The 20,897-nt window shown below is 46.3% G+C and overlaps 2 protein-coding genes across 2 annotated transcripts in view; one reads left to right on the top strand and one right to left on the bottom strand.

Moving 5' to 3' along the window:
* Nucleotides 1-20,897, top strand: part of T265_02714 (hypothetical protein) — a gene marked incomplete at both ends in the record, with an annotated part of 59,853 nt that overhangs the window by 31,956 nt on the left and 7,000 nt on the right. The window contains 3 exons of the mRNA XM_009167029.1: nucleotides 1,681-1,735; nucleotides 12,615-12,972; nucleotides 19,689-19,856. Coding sequence (XP_009165293.1) covers nucleotides 1,681-1,735; nucleotides 12,615-12,972; nucleotides 19,689-19,856 — 581 coding nt within the window. The remainder of the gene's footprint in view (nucleotides 1-1,680; nucleotides 1,736-12,614; nucleotides 12,973-19,688; nucleotides 19,857-20,897) is intronic.
* T265_02713 (hypothetical protein) overlaps nucleotides 1-20,897 on the bottom strand; it is a gene marked incomplete at both ends in the record, with an annotated part of 41,259 nt that overhangs the window by 14,908 nt on the left and 5,454 nt on the right. The window lies entirely within an intron of this gene.

Here is a 20,897-nt window from a genome sequence, read left to right as displayed (position 1 = left end):
GCCCACGTTACCAAACCAAACGATACCACTTGTCGCGGCTGCTGCCCATCAGACACTGTCCGGGAAATCCGCTCCCTCACCCTTTGGGCGGAATATCGTGAACATTTGTGGCATGAAGTGCCTCATACTGAAGTGCGCATCGTTGGCTTATTGCTTTGCTCTCGATGACCACTTGACAACTGATCATATGTGTGCTCGGACTAGCCGTTTCAGATAGTACTAACCGCATCCCAATACAATGCTTAGCTGGACGAATCACGTCAAGTTGGGATCCGGAACTTGCAATGAAGTTTATCGCCAGGTGACGTGGTGATGAGGACAGACGGGGGGTGATGATGTTAATTTCTTGTAATTATGGGCCCGCGGTTCCACAATTAGTGCACTCCGACAATGTAGGAAAGATGTGTCTGAAGCATCTCAAATACTCATAATTCTCGAAAAGACTCTTGATTATACATTCCAGTCGGAGGGACGCAAGCTAGTGACAAGGCGTTTCTGAAACTCTTGTTGGGTTCGTCACTGCCAGACATACTTTAAATCAAGTGGATTACGTGGTGTACAGTGTTTCCAGGATGTATTGCCACTCAACTGACCTTGTGTGTTGAGATGTCGGTTTTCTCGATGCAGGAATGTGTGTAGTAAAGAGAGGATCGCCGACGAATACACGTCAATCGTATTTTGAAGACTAGGGAGCTTCCCAAATTTAAGGGCCGCTCTTCGCTGTAACTTCATCTACGTGTGATAAAACTGCAGCGCGCATGAGCCTTCTATGTGAGAAGTCACCACTGAGGTAGCCGATAGTACTGGACCATGCGGTCTGTTTGCTTGGAGAATAGTGTGCTATTTTCAAAGTGGAAGGTACTCACATTTGTGCTGTACCGTTCCGTAACTAGTTGGACGGTTGAGAGTTCGAGATATGTCGTGATTCATGAAATACACACTACTTCTAAGGGTGAAACAGCTTTATAATGTTTTCATGAAAGAAACTACTCACAAGGTTGCTGAAAACTCTTCGACAGCCCACAACCGATTTCGCCGTTCCTCTTGGGGCTCATCAGGTAGGCGCAGTCCCCGAGTTTATGTTTATGTTTATACTGTCCCTGGACTCTCAGTGAAAACCCCAACTTCAGGATAAAATCTCGTCCAGGATTAAGAAATGCTATGGAAAAAACGCTCTTTCTTTAGTCGAACTTTATGGTTCCCCTCTGTTTTCCTATGACATTGCAGTTTCTTCCGTCTTGGTCTGGGTGTTTTGATAGTTGTTTGGCTCTTTTCTCAGTGCTTCATCGCTGTTTCGTATGACTGACCACTCTTATTCCTCTGTCCACAACGCTACACCTACTGAGTGTTCATTAAGTCAGCGAATCCGAATTCATCCCTCGTGCTCAGACACATGTGTGCGCATACCTTTGTGTGTGTATGTATGTGCCACTTCTTGGCAATTTGCACTTCTCGGAACGTGTGAAAATCTAATCTGCCTATTACTTCAACATGATTTTCCAATTAACCATTTGAGTGTTCGTCTTTTTTGATGTATGTGATCGTTTTTGAATGCGTGCACACACACACACACACACACACTTCGCTCAACCAAAAAATAGATTGCCTTCGTTTTTCGGTCCATGCTTTTATCTGTTCCTTTCTATAACTTTCTTTCTTTCCATGTTCCTCACTTTTTAGCCTCAGTTCCGTTGTCGACAACGCCTCAAGTTGTAGCGAACGCAGACCAGTTCCGGTAAGTTGACTTAATGTTTGTTAGCTATGTTTAGTTTATACACAATCGGTAGCGTCGTCGTTCCCAGATCTCGCTGCATCGTATTGCTACCGCTTGCCTCAGCCAGGGGCATAGATCGCGATGAGATCCACCTTGAATTGGACACACACTAAAACGCCAACTGAGATGGACCCAAGACGTAACTCAGGCTCTAGCCGTCTTAACCAGCTTCAGCTACCACTCATGCAGTCTGACCCATGATTTAGCGCTACTTGCTGACCAGGTCACCACTGCTGTCAGCTGACGTCTGCTCTGCTGCGGAAGCACCGGTGGTCAGCTGTCTGAATACCCTTCGAATCGGAGGCGCAACGTTTCACAGGCGTAGATTAAAACTACTCTCACAGTCTTCTTGTAGGCACGGTCCTTAGGTCTCATTAAAAGTCGTTTCTGGTACATGACGCAGTTTGGTCAATGAAGGTAGTCCTTGTCTTGATGAAGCTTGCACTGGCTTCATTCAGCCCTCAAGACCCCTGGTCTGAGACATTAAATAAATGCTAGCGAATGGGAAGTACTGTTCTACTTTTCGAATGCGCAAAACACTTGCCAGAATAATAGACCACCTCCAAAATCCCATTTAGGGTAGCTTGTGTGGCCGCATGGTAACCAGATGACAAAGCAGTTTATTTCGCCTACTCCAATTCTTCGCCACCTGGCTTTTCGGCACCGATATTCACCCCATGGTGACGTTGGTGTCAAAAGTAGAAGTTTATTCTTTTTTGAGTTGCGCTTGATCTCGAAGCGCGAACTTACTGACCGGAAGAAGGTTAGTGGTTCGAATCCAAACGCGGTATCCCAACTACTTCTGTCTAGGCTCGGGCGATCTAGTAGTATCTCAGCCGTCGTACCTTTTTCGGGCAATATAGCAGCTAGGCACTGAATGGATGTTACAGCTGAGAACGATTTTACTATTTGATTCGCCCCAGTGTGCGGATGCCCCATTTCCCACTCAATCGAGCAACCATAATAATCCATAGTCACTTAACTGATTAGGCCTGCAGTTCCTGAATACTTCGTTCTCTTCCTACTGTTCGAAGGACGAGACTGCAGCAACTGGTCAGTTTCCGAGCTCTCTTCAGAGCTCGTCCTCTGGCGTGATCGCTTCTTTCAAGCCCTCCTGTCTACACACGCCGTACAGTAGTTTTCAGAACTCGAACGGGATTTTCAAAGCTCAAGATTAGAGGCCAACTGGGTGCTTTTCCTTTGAAATTAATCGTCCAACTATAGTACTCTTTCGGTGTTTAGTTGCAATGCCGCCCGAAAAAAGCATGAAGACTGCGATACTATGCAGAGGTTGGGTTCGAACCACCGACCTCCTGGCCGGTAAGTTCGCTCCTTAAGCATTGAACTGTCTCGAGTTCAAGACGGAGTAGCAGAGCGTGGTTTCGATCCACGGACCTATGCTTTATGGTCGCAGTTTATGGTTCCACTGCGCCTTTTGAGTCGAACTGACTGTTCAGTGGCCTGGCTGTCCGTCAAGCCAACTCCGGTTACCAGCAGACGATTTGGGACGCATCAGAATTGCCTGCAATCAACCTAGCTTAGTAATTCTCGCATTACAGACGTTTGAGTCCATCATTTTCACGTTGTCACACGTATTCGTTTGGCTGACATACTTTCAGCTGTACTGTGTCTGTGCGGCAGAGAATGAGCGTGCTATGTGAGAATAAGACAGGGCATCATATGCATCCGAATGCAAACAACTCATTTTAAAGCAGCAGTCGATCAAGTTTACTCAGTGGTTGTCAAACCCAGCCGCTACTTGGCCACATTGAGCTCGAGGAACTTTATGAGAGAATGTCCGTAGGGTAGGTCGATCGGCACTGGGAGGATCGGCTTGGAACGACAGAAATCAGCAGTCCAATCAAAGGTGTTCCCTTTGAAATCATGCGTGACATCGATATGGAGCAAACTGTCAAGCAACCCATCGGATCGAATGAGGAACACGAAGGATCCAAGGTTGGGTAGCATGAAGTGGAGCTGAGATTTTTTGCCAGCACAGATATTGCTTGCAGATCTTCTATACATTGGAGAGCAGCGTTCATCGTCATCATCATCATGGACAGCATAACATCAGTGTTCAACACTGATGTTTCGCTGCCGTACAACCACGATTTATTCGAAAGCCTTATTGTGATGAAAAGAGTAGATATGGATGGGGAAGGGATCTAATTCTAGCTTACTACAGTCGTTCCAAGGTGTCTACACCTTCAGACAATCATTCAGGTAATCTGGATAGAAACTGACAACAATAACGCCACTGACATCGATTGGCAGCCATATCTTGTAGAGTCTCCAACCAGTCGCAGTGGAGATCTCGTGGTCCTCATCATGGAAGGTGAGTAGTACCAAGGTTATGGATTAGCAGTCGACAATCTTTAAGCCGATTCCGCGTGTTAAAACCATTGATTGTTCCCCCCCCCCCCACCGAAAGTCTTGTACCACAGTCAACACAGTTCTCACCTAGGAACCTCGTTTATCGATTACTCGGGACGACCTTGACACCTACACACCCCCGTAACACACCAATGAATTCTCAGTGCACTTTTCCATGGGGAGTTTCTCGTTTTGCACGCTATCCACTATTAAAAAATGAAATATTTATTTGGACGGCGTACATGGAGTGTACTGGCTCTACCAAAAATATGTTAAGGGTACTTTTTCTAAACATTCCGAACAATGCACCCAAAAATCCTCTTTTTTGTATTTCAGCCGACAGTATTCGAGCTCGAATTCTATAGAGTAGGTTGAGTAGCTTCGCAAAAGTGCGCTCGCAGTCGGCCTGAAATCTTGACTTTCATTTGGAGCTTTCAGATCGACTTTTGCCAACCTCCGACATGTATGACGCCGATGTAACGTCAGTTTGTTTGTCCAACGTAAGGTGTACACTGCAGTAGTACGGGAACATGGAATTAAACAAAATACTACTAATAATAATAATGATAATAATAATAATCGTTCAGCTGTAGCGCTCTCTCGGTGCCTAGCTGCCATGCCACCCGAAGGAAGCACGAGGGCTGGGATACTGTCAGGTTGCTCAAGCTTAGACAGGGGAAGTCGAGAGGCAGAGGGCGGATTCGAACCACGGACCTTCCGATCAGTAATTTCGCGCTCTAACCACTTGAGCCATCCCGCCCCCGAACATGGGATTAGCCATGCTGGGTTACGCATCCTGAGTTGGGGTTTAAGATCCACGCCACAGCGACTGGTGGCCAAAGCGGTGAAAATCGCCAAGCATCCCAGATGGGGTATAACTTGCAAACGTGTGGAGAGCTGTCTTAGATCAGCCGAGATGAGACGAGGTGGTGTGCAGTTATCAGCGAAATCGTCTGGGTATAAAAGTACAGAATTCAAGTAGAGTTAAATCCAATTGACCACCCCCATCCCAAAACCAATTGTCCCGGCACCCTTTGACGAACACAGGTGAACGAAATCTGTGAACGACCCCAAGAAGAATTTTCCATTAAGGTCTCCTAGACTGGGAAAGCAAGGACGAGGAATCCAGGTTCATCATGAAGACAAATTCCCCCCTCCCCCTAACCAATCTATCGTGAATGTTAGTGATCCCCACTGACCAAAAAAACAGGAACATCAGACTGAACACAGCACTGATCAGGTCGGCTAGTCATAAGTAAGCTCACGACCTGGTTCCCTGACTGCCTTAAAACCCAATCAACCTACTTACTTACTCACTTAACCTGACGAAGTTTTTGTGTCAAAAGCGAAGCGTTACCCAGCAATAAATCCACCGATTGTTTACCAAACATCTCTGAAACTTTCGGAGCTGTTTTGTTTTTTCGGCTATCTTGTTGTACTATGCTCAGTTTGGTCTAACTGTTATACGCATCGCTCCGAAGTTCTAGTGCTAAACATAAGTCGGTACTTTTCAAGAATGGGTTGATATCCTTGAGCATTCTCGTTGCCGGGACCATCTAAACGGACCTGTTGTATATCCTAGTGCCGGTGAAACATACGGATTACCCTTTATGACTAACGTTTATGGTCTAGGTTGTAAATTTGACGGCAATTCATCACTCCGATTGTTCATCACATACCGATACGTTAATTTAGCGGTTTCAAATTAGCGGTTTCCGCCTTTTGGCTAGTAAATATACACCCCTTTAATATCATAAAGGACTCCATCAAATTTTGTGAATTCAAAGAGCTGGAAATTTTTTTTTTCAACTCAAACACAAAGCGGCCATTCCACAGCGGATTTCAATACAGCTTTCACTTGGTTAGATGAATTTCCACCGTCATCAACAGTGTATTAGCGCAAGGTTTTCGCGGTGGATTCCGCTGAATCCGGCATATCCGACACGCCCAAATCGGATAGCCCGTCAGTTTATTTGCTGCGTACACACCAACATGATTAATAACGATGGCTTATGTCCTGGGACTGTGTCGAGGCTAGCGTTGCCACTGAGACAGTCAACAAGAGGCCTGGATCGTCTGACCTTGAAGTCCTGGTTTTAAAGCCTGTGTAAACGGGAGTTACGGTAGACTGTCGAAACTCCAAAATTGATTTGATTGTTGGTACACTCCTCACGAGATATTTGCTAAACCCGCTTGTCCCATATGACCAGCGTAGGTACAGCAATGAACCACCGCCTTTCAGTGGTTTGTGCGAAGCGTTGAGCTCGCAGCCTAGCATTGGGGACTGACTATCCAGTTCGTTTTTTTTATTCCGTCTCACGGAACTTATATCGGTTGAGGTCAATGTCGGATAGTAAACGCTACAAAGTGCGGTGGGAATTCCCTCATTGAGTGACGATCATTTTGGTGAAGATGATGTCATTCTCCGTAATGTCCACTGTTGGCGGCAGACGAACTACATTGGGCGTAAGAATTCTTATTGGATCAATTGTGTTTGAATGACTGGTTTTGAGTAGCGGTGTTCGGACCGGTAGCGGGAACGGGACCAGCATTGATGTTTGTTGCTTGGTTTCTTGGATCTCGCGCTGGATTCCCTCTGCATTGATATATGTTGTCTGTCAGAAACAAGGATGCGGGACGCAAGTACTGCCCCCTCGCTCTCTTCCAGGTTCCGGCTGCGCACCTCTGGTGATGCAGGAGCCACTGCAGCTGGATATGATGATGGGTTAGGTATTGTACTGAGCGACGGAGCGGAAGCGTCTCTGCTTGATTGCATACCCGTTGATTCATTGACATCTGTAAGACGATCTAGAGGAAGTGAGGTTCATCGCACTCTGTTTATTGTGTCTGCATACGCCCCAACTGACTGTAGCTGTGAATCTGCCAAGGACAGTTTCTGTGACGCTCTAGGTGCCCTTCTACAGCAGGCTAAAAGCTCAGATGTAGTTGTCGTTGCTGGTGATATGAACGGCCAGGCTGAGGCCCGATTGGGTGGTCGTCTTGGTTTCGACACGAGACGCACGGACAACGGAGACCGCTTACTTCAGACGTGTGCCGATCACAGACTGTTCCTTTGCAGTACGAATTTCCGGAACAGCGGAAATCGCTAGACAACGTGGTGCCCACCATCAAACCAGCGCCGAATCCAAATAGACCACATCGTCGTCAGGTATCGGTGGCGAGGGTCGATCACTGCCTGCCGCTCCTTCTGGAACACCAGCGTGGACTTCGACCATGCACTTGTACGCTGCTGCTTTTTATTGCGATTTTCAGGTGTACGCAAAACGCATACACCTCACTTAGCCACTGAGAAGCTAGTAGACTCAGAAGTCAAATGAAACTATCAGAACCGGCCCCTCGAAGGCCTGCTGGGACGATGTCCGATATAAACGGCCGCTCGGACCGCTGGGCACAGTACTTCGAGCAGCATTTCAGCTGGAAACGTGATACCTTCAATCCAGACTTTAACAGATAGATGTACCGTGAATATGGAGCCGCATTCAGTCTCAGATCTGGAGTGTATTTCTCTACTCAAATGTGATCTTGCTGCCGGTACTGACGACCTTCCGCCTGCTCTTTTCAAGAATGACGGTAGACTTCTCAGCCAGTGGCTGCCTAGCCTATTCGGATCATCATCAGTAGTGCCGTGTCAAGCAGAACACACCGATATCTGAAATATCGTTCCGACAGAGGAATACGATTGGAAAATATTATGAACAAAAAACCCTGTTAGGCTCCATCTTGCTCCAATTTAGCTACAAGATAATGTCTTGGTGTTGAGTTACTTCTCAAAATCCGACTGATTGAGTCACTAGTTCTTTTTGCAAAAACGACAACTAACGAGCAAGTTGTCTTTGACTCTTAACAGTTGCATAGTTGAAATGGCAAAAGGTAGATGATAAGGTCCAACACTGTAGGCACTTTGTATGGACAACCAACTGACCAGTAGACGGAAAGGTCAACCAATTAATTGGACGTCACATCTGTGCCCCTGGTACTGTGCGTGTCGCTCTGTGTGTGTGTGTGTGTGTCTGTCGTGTGGCATCACTGGACCAAAGCAAGCTGAGCACTGGTGCAGAGCGGTTTTGGCGACACAAGGCTGGATTGCGTAAGCGTATTACAGCAGCCTCAGCCGTTGCCAAGCAACGCTTTTGTTTCCATTTCGCTGGTTTCTACTGAACCAATGAGATGACGTAAAACACACTGATAGGGTAGAAAGCATGGCCTGTGTGGACCAAGTGTGACCAGGGTACTTCTGATTGACCTGGTGACCCTGCTTGTAATCCAAAGAGAGATCCGGTCTTGTATCGTCCTCAGTTGTTCAGCCGAAAACAGTCCACTACAGCTGCAACTCTACCTATGTTCTGGATGTGAACATGCATCCCACCTTGGAGTTTCAAGTGGGCAATTCTCTTGCGCCAGCGTCGCGGAGTCGTTGTTGCAAAAGACCTACAAAGCTGACTCTGACCAGCACTGCAGACTTCTGTCTGTCATGGTGATTGGACGAACTGATTTTTGCTCCAAGCTTTTGGGATATTCAGCTCGTCTCAACACGTTGGTGATGAGTGTCAGTTCCTTTTCGAGAGCTTGGACAAAGCAAATTCCTATTTGTTGATTCGTACGCGTCAGAGTTCGCGTTTGTCTCGGTAGTACGAAGTTGCTAAAGTTCATGTACCAACCATCCCAGGTCGGCATTTTTCTATCGGTTCAAATTGTCAGTTTTCCCGCTTTCAGCTTGACTGAATTTAGACGTGTCATTATGTGTGTCATTGCATTATGGTCAGTCGCCTCAACTATCCCCTTCGGGCTTTTCCGATCCTTAGTTTGTTCGCTGAGCTGGGTAGTTTGATTGCACGCGTTTCAACACCGATCGAGGTGGCATTGTGAATGTGTTTTGTTAGTGAGTGGAGTGGAGGGTAGCCGTGAGTTAGTGGTTATGACTTGAGTGGCACGTGTGTGTTGCTAGCAGGGCCTACCATTCGGCTCCTATTGGTTGTTCGATCGGGCGGTTCTATTGGTTGGTTTGTTATCCGGTGTCCTGTTTAGTCGGTGGCCACGCGATCGTTCTTTGAGCTTGACCTCTCCTGCTCCCTAGTCGGCGGCCTCTGTCCTCTTGGTCCTGCCTCATGACCTTGGTTGATATTAGCTCCTTCCCAGCTTGTTATTTCGATGATTGGCTCTCTTAGAGAATTCAGACCGAGGGTTGGCCATGCTCAAAGGTTAGTCCCGACGAGCAAGCAGCACATTCCTGAACGCACGCACAGCTATTCAACGTACAACCACTGACGCACAATTCTCCTCCGTAACGAGACACTGATAGTGCCACCTCAGGTGGCGAGGAAACATTTGTAGGCAAATCGCCCAGATCAGTGAACAAACGAATGGTGTAGGCAAATCGCCCAGATCAGTGAACAAACTAACGGTAATCTGCGCTGTCTGTACTACCGAGATTATTCCAACATCATCTCATTCAGATCGCTTTCAGGGCTTCCAAATCCCCTTTACTCGAAGGGTCCTTATCTAGTGTCATTACCGTAGTTCACGATTTGCGCCACGTAAGGCAACTTAGACGTAACAGCTTCAGTGAGCAAGTAAGCTCTGTTATCTACTCAGACCATGTGCAATAACTATTCAGTTTCCTTTTGACAACACATATGACAGACAAACAGATCATGTTCCCATGGTGAAACTCTGAGCTGTATACTAACAGACATCTTCATGGGTTATTTCGAACGGCTTTGTAATCAATATGGGACTGTCGATGGGTTTTTTTCTATATTCTCCACATTACACCCAACTTCTAGTTATATTTCACCCCATCAGTAGCTGACTTTCCCATATCCATTTACCACTAGCGTGATATCACATGCTTTTACTTGGTAATTCACTCCTCCTAAACTTCCTGGTCCACGTGACACAAACCATTAGACTTGCGCATATGCCATTTCCGATAGAATGTATGTATCATCATCACACACCGATCGAAATGTCTTTGTGTGAGGCGTTCGGCGCAGTGACACTGGTGTTAATGTGAATCCTTTCATTCCCTATGCACCATGTCGTCTGTAAACAATTGTTGCGTCTCTAATTCCGACTGAATTGTGCGACTGACGGATGGGCAAACTGAATACCGTTTAACATCAGTTGATTCCTTCCATCACACACATTTGCAAACATCGTTTTCACTCTTTTCCGAAGTTTTATTCGGCATGCACATATCATCTGTCCAGACAATCGGCCCCCAATTGTTCACCTAACTTGTCGTGTATTTCCACGCTGTATACTTCCGATGGCACTGTCTATGCTGTAGTGGTGTGCACCTAAGTATCGGAGACGTGTTTCGCACGAACGGTAACCTTATTGGCACCCACTAAAGTTCATCTGGTGAGCCATCTGTGAGATCTTTGAAAGTGGATTTTGCTCAGATATTTGATAAAAAAAATCGTCAGATTGAAGAATAGTCTTGTGATCACACACACATAAAGAGTGACAATTGAACTCGGCAGCTTACCATGTCACAAACTAGTGGCTTTGGCTCGTAACTTGATGTTTTCTTTCGAAGTACCCTGTTAGCATATTCATATTTATGGTATCATTAATCCCGCTTTTACTCGGTGTATCGATCACTTTTGAACTGTTATACCCCAATGAATCGGGGGGAATTCGACCAAGCATGGTGCATATCCAGAAATGGAGCGATTCGGAGAGGTAGAGCTACGCTGCACCGGAGTCCGCTTTATGATTTCGTTTAAACGAGAATCCATCATCAACCCAATGACTATGCCGTCTTAGTGTTTAGTTGATTCTAACCGCCTTGTCATCAGATACTTCGCATAGCCATGGGCCGCTGTCCTACTGGTCACGATACAATCGTGCTCGGTAGCGAAGCAACATTGTTGAAAACTGATTTCATGCTGTCGGCGATGATGATGACGATGTGCTCATCTTCCACTTGATCGAAATAATCCTTGTTGTCAAATGCCTGTCGTCTTTTTAGCGAACCAATGGCCAGGAGTTGAGTGGAGTCTGTATAACCCGATTTGACAGCGTGACTCTTTGTCTATGTGTTGGTTATACTTAACCAACCATTGAGTGTATATATTCTCATTTTTCTGTAGAAGTCTACTGACAGTACGTTGCGCTGGTTATTCCTGTCGTTTGTTAGGAATCACGGGTGCATTCTGAAACGGACGTGCCAATAGGACATCTGCCGTCCATCGGTCTTAGCCAGACCAGTTGAAAAGTCTTTCCTTCTTACTCACAGGGTTGCTAAAAACTCTGCTGTTTTTTTCCAGCAGACACTGCTTTGACTATAGTCAATCTTTGTGTGCTTTCCACTTTGATATGTCTGTGAGCTTATCCACACTGATGAAATGGGTTCCCGTGAATCACTCGTCCTTGCGCACCTATAATGCAGTGGGTCTAAGAAGCCTTTGTTGGGTTCATTGATCCTCATCTTCCACTGTTCATCTGCCGTGGAGAAATCAAGGTTATTTCAAAAGACTTTTTCGAAATCAGTTTCTCCAAAAGCTGACCCACAGTGTTGCCTTTGTTGGGGCACAGTGGGAATCCCATCTGAACGCCACTACCAATCAGTCGGACCCAATCTGATGGTGGATAGAATACAAGCCAATGAGGTAATGCGTACAAAAGATGTGTTTTGAGCCATATATGTGATACAACTCACCTGTTTCTCGAACACATTCTCGTCACCGTTGATCCCGACCAGCAGTTCCTAGTCCATTGTATTTTAGAAAATACACAGATCCCTCCATTATAGTGGATCGGTCTTCCGAATGTGACACACGCTTACCTCCAGTAATCAGAGACCATACGCGGGACGCTCTATCTCGCTGATTCCTTTTTGCGTTTGACTGGCTTAGTTGACTCTCGAGAAGCGAATGCACTGAAGTTTAAGGGATCCTAACCAGAACATCAAACTGGTAACCATGTGTAAATTTCCGGCTAGTTCCTATATCCGCCCCTACAGACTGTCATGTTGGCATTCAGTGTTCAGTTGCGTAACACTCGTTTACGACTAAATCAGCATCATTTTTGGTGGTGACTCAGAATGTAAAATATAAAACTTGATTCTAAAGGTGATCCGAACATCGCAGAGTAGAGCTATTATGGGACTTTAGAAGGACTGAAACAACGGAAGGCAGGGCACGCTATGGCACCATTGGCTGGTGAGCTACAACACATCATCCACTGTTTGGTGCGGTGGTGGGGTTCGGTAGAGGGTTAAAAGCCTAAAAAAAATCTCGCCCAATGGTTAGGCTCGGTAAATCTGTATCGGATGGTGACCGCTGGTAGGTTAACATGGAACTGTGTAACCCTGGCCGATCTAGCTTGGCATGAGTAGGTAGAAGTAAACGCCGTGGGAAGCCAGAATAAGCCTATTCAGCGTGCATATTCCTCTGTTTTTTTAGACTACTCATTCGTGTCTTCCCCTGTGTCATTTCAGTGTCTGGCACCTCTTCATCCGCTGCCACACAACCGTGGGGTTTTGAACTGCAATAGCGCAGCCACCACCACCAGTCGGGACCCGTTCGCGTTCACACAGCCAAATTCTCGAGCTGCGGTTCCTCAACAAGCGGACGTGATTCAACGACTGTCGACAGTTTTCTCCGTCTCTGCCCCCAACATCCACATTGAGCATCGTGATGCCATTTCCAACGTGTTACCGACCACGACCATAGCTACTACATTGACCACCGATCCTTCGTTGGGTACAAATCTCTCAAGCTGCGATCCAGCCGATTTGGACCGCTTTTTGCAACTACCTCCGGCGTTCTTGGACCCACAGAGCGATTCTAATTGGCGTAAGTGAACGACTTGTTCTACATATATGGTTATGATCACCATTATTCGAAGCGAGATCCGCATTTGTTGGTTTCGCCTTATGGCCTTAGACTCACCAGCCGAACTTGAACTTCACATGATGACCAAACAGCGGTTTAGTGGAGTTACACAGGGTGAACTAGAAAGTTCGACCGACATGATGCAACACAAGTATTCTGATCAGCTTTCTAAAGTCTATGGAAGCTCGCTTCAGCCGCAAGATTCGTCTTTCTGCTCGATATTCCCTGTCTTGTACCGTCAGTATCAAGGTAGTGTGATCACTGTTGAGCGGAATACTGTCTTTGACAGAGCAGTCGCGGTGGAATATTGAGTGCAGTTGGTATTTTTTGGAAATACCAGTTCAAAGATTAACTGTGACCCCCATAAAGAATCACTGTTGACCGGTCCCTTGAAATTAACTTTGAGAACGAGTACAGAATTCTTGTGTCCAATCGCTTCAGGTATTTACCCAAAGTGGGGATCAACTGTGCATAACGTAGCTTCCCCGTTACGACTGAACGAATGACAAATTGCTAGCACCAACCTAGTCAGCCACAGGGATATGCCTGATAATGTTAAGGACTCGTTTTGTGAAGAAACGCTCCTGTCTACCCACTGGTTCGAGTCACATCATCATCATCATCATCATCACCAATGACAGCAACATCAGCGTTGGCACTGATGCTTCACTGCCGTAAGTTCGAGTCACACGATTCAGTGTAGCATCACATGAAACATCACGCGCCAGAGTAGTTGTCTGATGTCGCGGCCTATTCCGAACTATGGGTACCGGAACTCCAAAAGCCATAACCCCCAGTCGGTCTTTCCGCTGACTTACTATTGTTTATCCGAAATGTGTTTTTTACTTCATCATTTTTCCCACGCCAATAATGATGGTTTCGGTGTATTTCTCTTGAACATGTGTGTGATAGAATCACGTGATACATGCTGCAATGTAAGGTGAAGGTCATTGCGACGAACAGAAAGTGTGCTCCGAAATTTTGAAGCTTGTCTCTCTCTCTCTCTCTCGGGCGAAACAGGAGATTCTTTTGCTCTGGCGCTCTCATCACCTATTGGAATACATTAGTTTGAACCAGGATGATCTTTAAATACCATCTGATCAATAGACAGGTAAATAAACAAAGGCGTAAATTGCGTAAATGGAAGAACTAACGACTCGTCTCAATGTAAGTCACGCATACCTGGGTATGATGTGCTATCAGCAGTGCATGTTAGGCTTGCACCTTTTACTAACCCCCTGCGTAACGCCACAACATGTCGTCAACCACAAGACCTGGAGCCGAAGCTATAAATTCCGTCTAAGCAACGTCAGCACGCTTGTAAATGGGAATGATCTCAAATTATCCTGGCACGGTTTCTAACCAGGAGGGTGATAAGACCCCAATTTGCGCACTTTGTCAGTGAGCGGCCCAGACTCTATGGTGTTACTAAATCACACCGTAATTCTACGTCAGTGAGGACAAAGATAAGAGATACGACTTTGCTTAAGAATCAAGTGACTTAGTTATTTTTAGGATTGATGTCTGTGGTGCTTCTTTCAACCGGTTAGGGATGGTGAAGCCTATGTCAGTGACGCATAGTCATGCCAAGTGAATTTCATCACAGGTTCGTATTCCGTGTTGCTCGTATCATCCAGGGGCGGCCGTCGGACCTCCTCAGTTTTCGCTGTTTCTGTTCCCTAACGTGTAAAATACACTGAAGCACCTCTATGTCGACCAGCTCTCTGCAGTGACTGCCACTAGTCGATCTTGTTAGCGCCCTTAGAGAGGCAGCCATAGAAAGTTGGACCCCAGTTTAGGATTTACACCATTCCTTCCTTGAACATAGAGATTGGATCCAAATTCAACGACAAGCTAGATTTGACTTCATCGAAATTTCCCCTACAGGATCCAGCCGTCTGGATGCGCCATTTTCCACTCGGTCTCTGTAGAAGAGTTTTGCTGTTTGTAGTGTTAGTATGAAAAAACTTTGAAGTAGTCTGTTCATCTGAGAAGTCGCCACGCAATGGGCCAGTCGATACCCCTTACCTTTCGATGTAGATTTATTGATTGAAGAGTCCTATCTGCGTGCAACTAAATCGTGTTGCTCAGCCGATTGTAAATCGTTCAGCTGTAGCACCCTTTCGGTGCCTAGCTGCCATGCCACACGAAGGAGGCACGAGTGCTGGGATACTTCCAGGTCGCCCAAGCCTAGACAGGGGAAGTCGAGAGGCAGAGGTGGTGTGGCCGAGTGCGATAATCAGCAGCTGATTGAAAAGCGGCAGGTTGGGATCATCCTATTGTCCATGGGAATTGCGTTGTTGATGGTTCCCAATACAGAGGAAATAGTACTTCTAAATGTTTCAGCATCGACTTGGTTTTAGTGTAGTCTGTAAGCAACGGTTTTTGAACTCATGCTGTAGCCGTCAAATCCCTCGTTCACAGAGCAACCAGTTTTCGCACTCATTATCACACTATGCACCGGTTTTTTTAGTATAAACTAACGCTCTCAGCAAGCGTATCGTGGAGAGCTCCACTTAGCTCAGGTTTTTACGAGCAAAACTGAAGCCACCAAAGCATTAGTAGCCCAAGTTCACTTCTCATTTCCGCATCATTGGGCATCTTTCTATCCTGTACTGATTTCCGACTGCCTGGCAGTAATGCACCACAAGAGCACCACAGTCTAAGATCTGTTTTGCAACGGTTTTTGAACTCATGCTGTAGCCGTCAAATCCCTCGTTCACAGAGCAACCAGTTTTCGCACTCATTATCACACTATGCACCGGTTTTTTTAGTATAAACTAACGCTCTCAGCAAGCGTATCGTGGAGAGCTCCACTCAGCTCAGGTTTTTACGAGCAAAACTGAAGCCACCAAAGCATTAGTAGCCCAAGTTCACTTCTCATTTCCGCTTCATTGGGCATCTTTCTATCCTGTACTGATTTCCGACTGCCTGGCAGTAATGCACCGCAAGAGTACCACAGTATAACGACCTGCTTTTTCTCTACTCATGACAATCATTGATTCGCCACATCAAAGTAGTTGGATCTAATTTAGCCAAAGCTACTCCGGAATTCAGTCTGAGAGTAGCTGCATGCCATTCTTGCACGTTATCGGCGAGAAGTGTGTGAATCCACAGGCAGAATCATTGGGATGGGCGCACGTCCTCCTTAATTACTGAGTGCCACAATAGTCTGTGTGCTGTTTGGACTTATTTCATCATCATTATCATCAACGTCATCATCATCATTGTCAGCTATCATCATCATCGTCATTGTCAGCTGTAAGAACCGATTTAGCATTCCTGGTCTTTGCGAAATTGTTCAACTCGCATCGAGAGGTGGAACGGGAATAAGGGACTTTTAGAATATCGCCATACAGGTGCACACTGACTGCTGTGATTGTTGGGTTGGAGTGCTGTAGTGACTCCGCGATCTACACTGGCCGGAATTCCGTTCGACCAGGTGCAACTGCCTTAGGGAGGCTAAATGGGATCAGCTGGACGAAGAACAGCGAGTCCTTCTACTGGGAATAACCGTAATACGAGGCGGTGTGGATGTAAATTCGCATTGTCCTCTTCAATGGGAGTGTGGACGCAGTAAGGTGTTTCCTTCAGGTGACCAGCACATCGATATTCATGAAAACAGCAATATATCCTTCTCACGAGGAAGGACGGGCCCAGTAACTGCACCCAACGCCTGATTGTGACTACCGTCCAATTATCCGAGATGGTCTAGACGTATTCAAGACCTACCAAGGGCCCGAAATGGCCCCACGTGCATCTTCTATGCGCAGTAACATCAAGAGTGAGACATCTGTTCCTTATTCCCCCCTCCCCCTTCGGATAGGCGCCTCTCGCAGCAGCTAAACGTGTCAGTCTCTTGAATCAGTGACTCTGGACAGAGTTTCCTAACCCGAATACCCGCTGCTTTGTGAGTCAGGCTTACCGGATAATTAATCCTACATTCACCCATTCCCTTTTTGATCAAAGACTAGAGATGAGGGTACCCCAAGCAAACTCTCTTCCTTGGCCTAGTAAAATGTAAAATAAATGGTTCAGCTCCAACACCCTTTCGGTGCCTAGCCGCCGTGCTACTCGAAGGAAGCACGAGGGCTGGGATACTGCCAGTTTGCCCAAGACTAGATAGGAGAAGTCGAGAGATAGAGGTCAGATTCTAACCACGGGCCTTTCATGGCTTGGGAACCCGGGAAGTATCATTCGTTCCCTGACCCTCTGCCACCTTCCCCGCCCATCAAACGCTGCATTCTGACAGTCTCCTCACCATTTTTCCGTGTCTCCCCTATCGCCTAGCAAAATAAACCAAAATAATCCTATACTTAACTCAGAAGATCAGATCCACGTTGCAGCTTTCAATGTCCGTACTTTCTATCAGATTATGAAACCTTGCTTCCACTTTCTCCGGATATATGTTGCCTTCGAAACGCGCGTACAAGTCCTCACTTCAGTTGTGCATCTCAAGCCGTTTTACACAAGCTCACATATTTCAAATTTCACTTCATTTATCCAGTTATCCTTATTCAGTGGGTGTGGGAGTTGCGCTCAGCCTCATGGCTGAGAGCACTGGATCTCATCGTAGAAAACAGTCATCTTTTCACTGAACGGTTGTCTGGTTCAATTAAGATCAATTTAGCTAGATGCTATTAACGGTCTCTATTTGTGTCAGACTTCTGTTCCGAAGCTGAGGCAGATAGGTTTCATTGACTAACTGCTCTTGTCAGCAACAAGAATGGATATGATCATCCTGGTGGTGAAACGCACGCCTAAGTTGGACGAATGACCCCCCGAAGAGGTATAGTCGAGTGGTAGATTCGGTTTCAAAGCTCAGCATATGGATAAAGGAAGGTGACTTCTTCACTTCTGTGCTGACCGCTGTCTGTTCCGGACCAGTACAAACTTTCAGCACGAGTGCTCAGGCCACCAATCACGGACCCGATCGAATAATGTGATCGTCACTTACTGGTGGAGAACCTCAATAGAAGGTTGCCGTACCTGCCTGTGTACACCTGTTGGTGTACATAACTTGATTCTAATCAGCCCATTTTCCCGAAAGAGTTATCGAACTGCTTCTCTCGTGAGTAAACAGGTCGAAGCAAGGCGAATTAACTGGGTTTCAGTATTAATATCGTGACTTGGTCTGTCGGAGAAGCTACTGGAGACGCACAGTGGTGCTGTTGATAAAGACTAGTTGGAGGTTGAATGGAACCTATGCTCTCACCTTTCAAGCCGTTTGGCACCTGGCTCGACCAAGCGAACCGTTGGTTTCATCGGGATCAGATCTTGTTGATGCCAGCAAGAAGTCCAGCCCGATATATAATTCCTCCAACCCGACAAGGTACCGAACTCGGATGGTCTGTACGCCCCTGGACTTCTAAAACAACTGGTAAAACCCGGCGGAATAGTCTGACGATCCTACTACAAAATATATGGTTCGAAATCTTGGTGGGGTGGGAATTCGAATAGTCCGCACTTTGTTGAGACTCTGGTGGCCAATGGAAATCATTATGACTTAAGAAATACGGCTACTCTAACAATACCGTATTAGAGATTCCCGCCAGTTGCATAAACTTCCCCTGAATGTGAGTTCTGGAGCATTGAGCCAACTTGTTGTTTTCTGCAAAATAATCATACAAAGTAATAATAATACGTAGTAGGTTCTCAATGAAGTTAGGAAAACACTTGCTTCATTTCTGGTGCTACGTAGAAAGATAAGCGAGCCTGTCTGAACGCAACCCGACTGGAACTAACGAGGACACATTCACAGTCATATAGGGGTCGAGATGGCTCAGTGGTTAGAGCGCGAATTTACCACGGACCGGAAGGCCCGTGGTTCGAATCCGACCTCTGCCTCCCAACTTCTTCTGTCTAGGCTTGGATAACCTTGCAGTATCCCAGCCCTCGTGCTCCCCTCGGGTGGCATGTCAGCTAGGCACCGAACGGGTGCTAGAGCTGAATGATTATCGGCTGTTGGCTCAGTGTCACGCATCTCGCGACGAGCTGCGATTCTGGAGTAGTCACAGACTTAGCTGATGCAACTAGTGTCGTATAGACTACTTGTTTCAGAAGCGAGACGGCCAAACTACATAAGAGCCTGGAGGATGTAAGGCATAAACTTCTGGTGCGAGTTCCAACGTGGTTTAACACGAATTTGGAAATTTTACCGCAATATCTCTAATTTATTTACGCCAAACGGATTTAAAGACGTTGAAATATGAACTTGACATTCAGACCTACTGGTGCCACCATGCTCACCGGATCACAAATTATCATTAAATGCGTGAGTTTTGATCGCTTCGTTAGCTGTCCAGGTACCGTTCCCAATCATTATATTTAGCTGTTTGTGGCTGCGGGATTTGTAGAAGGCACATTCGTTTGAAAAATCGTTCTCCTGTCTTAGCACAATCATTCTGGTGAGTCTACCTTGAAGGGGGAAAACACTTAATTCGATTTTCGCTCTTATTGGAGCTCATCATCCTTGGTAGTGAAGAGGTTCGAACTCCGCACAACTGGCATGCCAGGCGAGCGTGTTACCATTACTCGACCAATGCATGCTGAACACATCTGAATTTTGACGTTCGAACAGGTGAACGTGTCCGCGCTTGAGCGAGGCAAATGGAAAGTCCGACGCCTTATTCACTACAAACAACTGCTGGTTAGCCGTCCACTATGCGCTTCATTAGACCGAAGCCATCATACGAAAGCACTTCTTTCACCATCATCTCGTTCAGCTGTAGCACCCTTTCCGTGCCTATCCGCCATGCAACCAGAAGGAAGCACGAGGGCTGGGATACTGCCAGGTTGCCCAAGCCTAGACAGGCGAAGTCGAGAGGCTGAGGTCCTTCCGGTCAGTAAATTCGCGTTCTAGCCACTGAGCCATCTCGCCTTGTCTGACCATCTTAAAACACCATAAACGAGAGATTCATCTGGGTTGCAGGTGAGTGTCCCGTCGAAACCAAATTGGTATGCAACTGAGTGTGTCTTTCGCTGATTCTGTGCAATTTAGGTTCGAGTGGAATGTGAAGTTGACGGAATCTGGGGGGACTGCGCCTACCTGATGAGCCCTATGAAAGACATCAGGCTGTCGAATAGCTTTCAGCAACCTCGTGCGTAGTGTGTTATGTCCACACCTCTTCCACCTGTTTTTAAAGCCCAGGGATTTCATTTTCAATGTCATAGATTTTTAGAAATTCAATACGTCGGCTTTCGTTGTCAGTTTGTCAATCTCTTAACTCTTTTCGCCAACCGCACCAGTTGTTGCTAGTTGCTCGTAAACTTTTCGTCAATGTGAGCATGCACTTTAATCGCCGGTATTTCAAAGTTCTGAGTAGTAATCTTTGATAGCCGAATTTTTCTGCAGGATGCTGGCCAAGAAAACAATGTACTTGACTTAGTTGTGCTAGCCGATATGCACTCGCTTTGTTGTAACATGGATTGCCCTCGGTGATGTACTACAACAAAGAGATACGTGAGTTATTCAAACAGCGTTGCGCACTGATTAGCGAATCAGCCAATATAAAGATGGGTACGTATATCAAGGTAAGCAGGCTCACGCTGACTGTTGTCACGTGCCATTAAGTATGGGGCTAAATGAGAGCCTGTAAACATATTGTCACACATAGGCAACGTGAACACCGGCGTGGATATTTTGCTTCTGCATGGAAGCATGTAAACAATTCGCAAACAGTGGTGCTTTTGTAGGAAACTGGATGTCGTTATTGTCCCCCGGGTTCGCCATCCAATCCAACAAACCTATCGTTCCATCGTTATTGGCATCACTCGCACCATACTTAGCTCTTTCATCGCTCGTTGACTGGTGGTTGGTCGGAGATATTCATGAGCTAAGCTACTGACCGGAAAGTCTCTGTTTCAAACCCAACCCTGACTTTTTC

The sequence above is a fragment of the Opisthorchis viverrini genome (genome assembly GCF_000715545.1).
Source record: "Opisthorchis viverrini unplaced genomic scaffold opera_v5_35, whole genome shotgun sequence".
Classification (NCBI taxonomy): domain Eukaryota; kingdom Metazoa; phylum Platyhelminthes; class Trematoda; order Opisthorchiida; family Opisthorchiidae; genus Opisthorchis; species Opisthorchis viverrini.
Note: the sequence above shows the minus strand (reverse complement) of the source record. Positions and strands in the feature narration are given on the sequence as shown.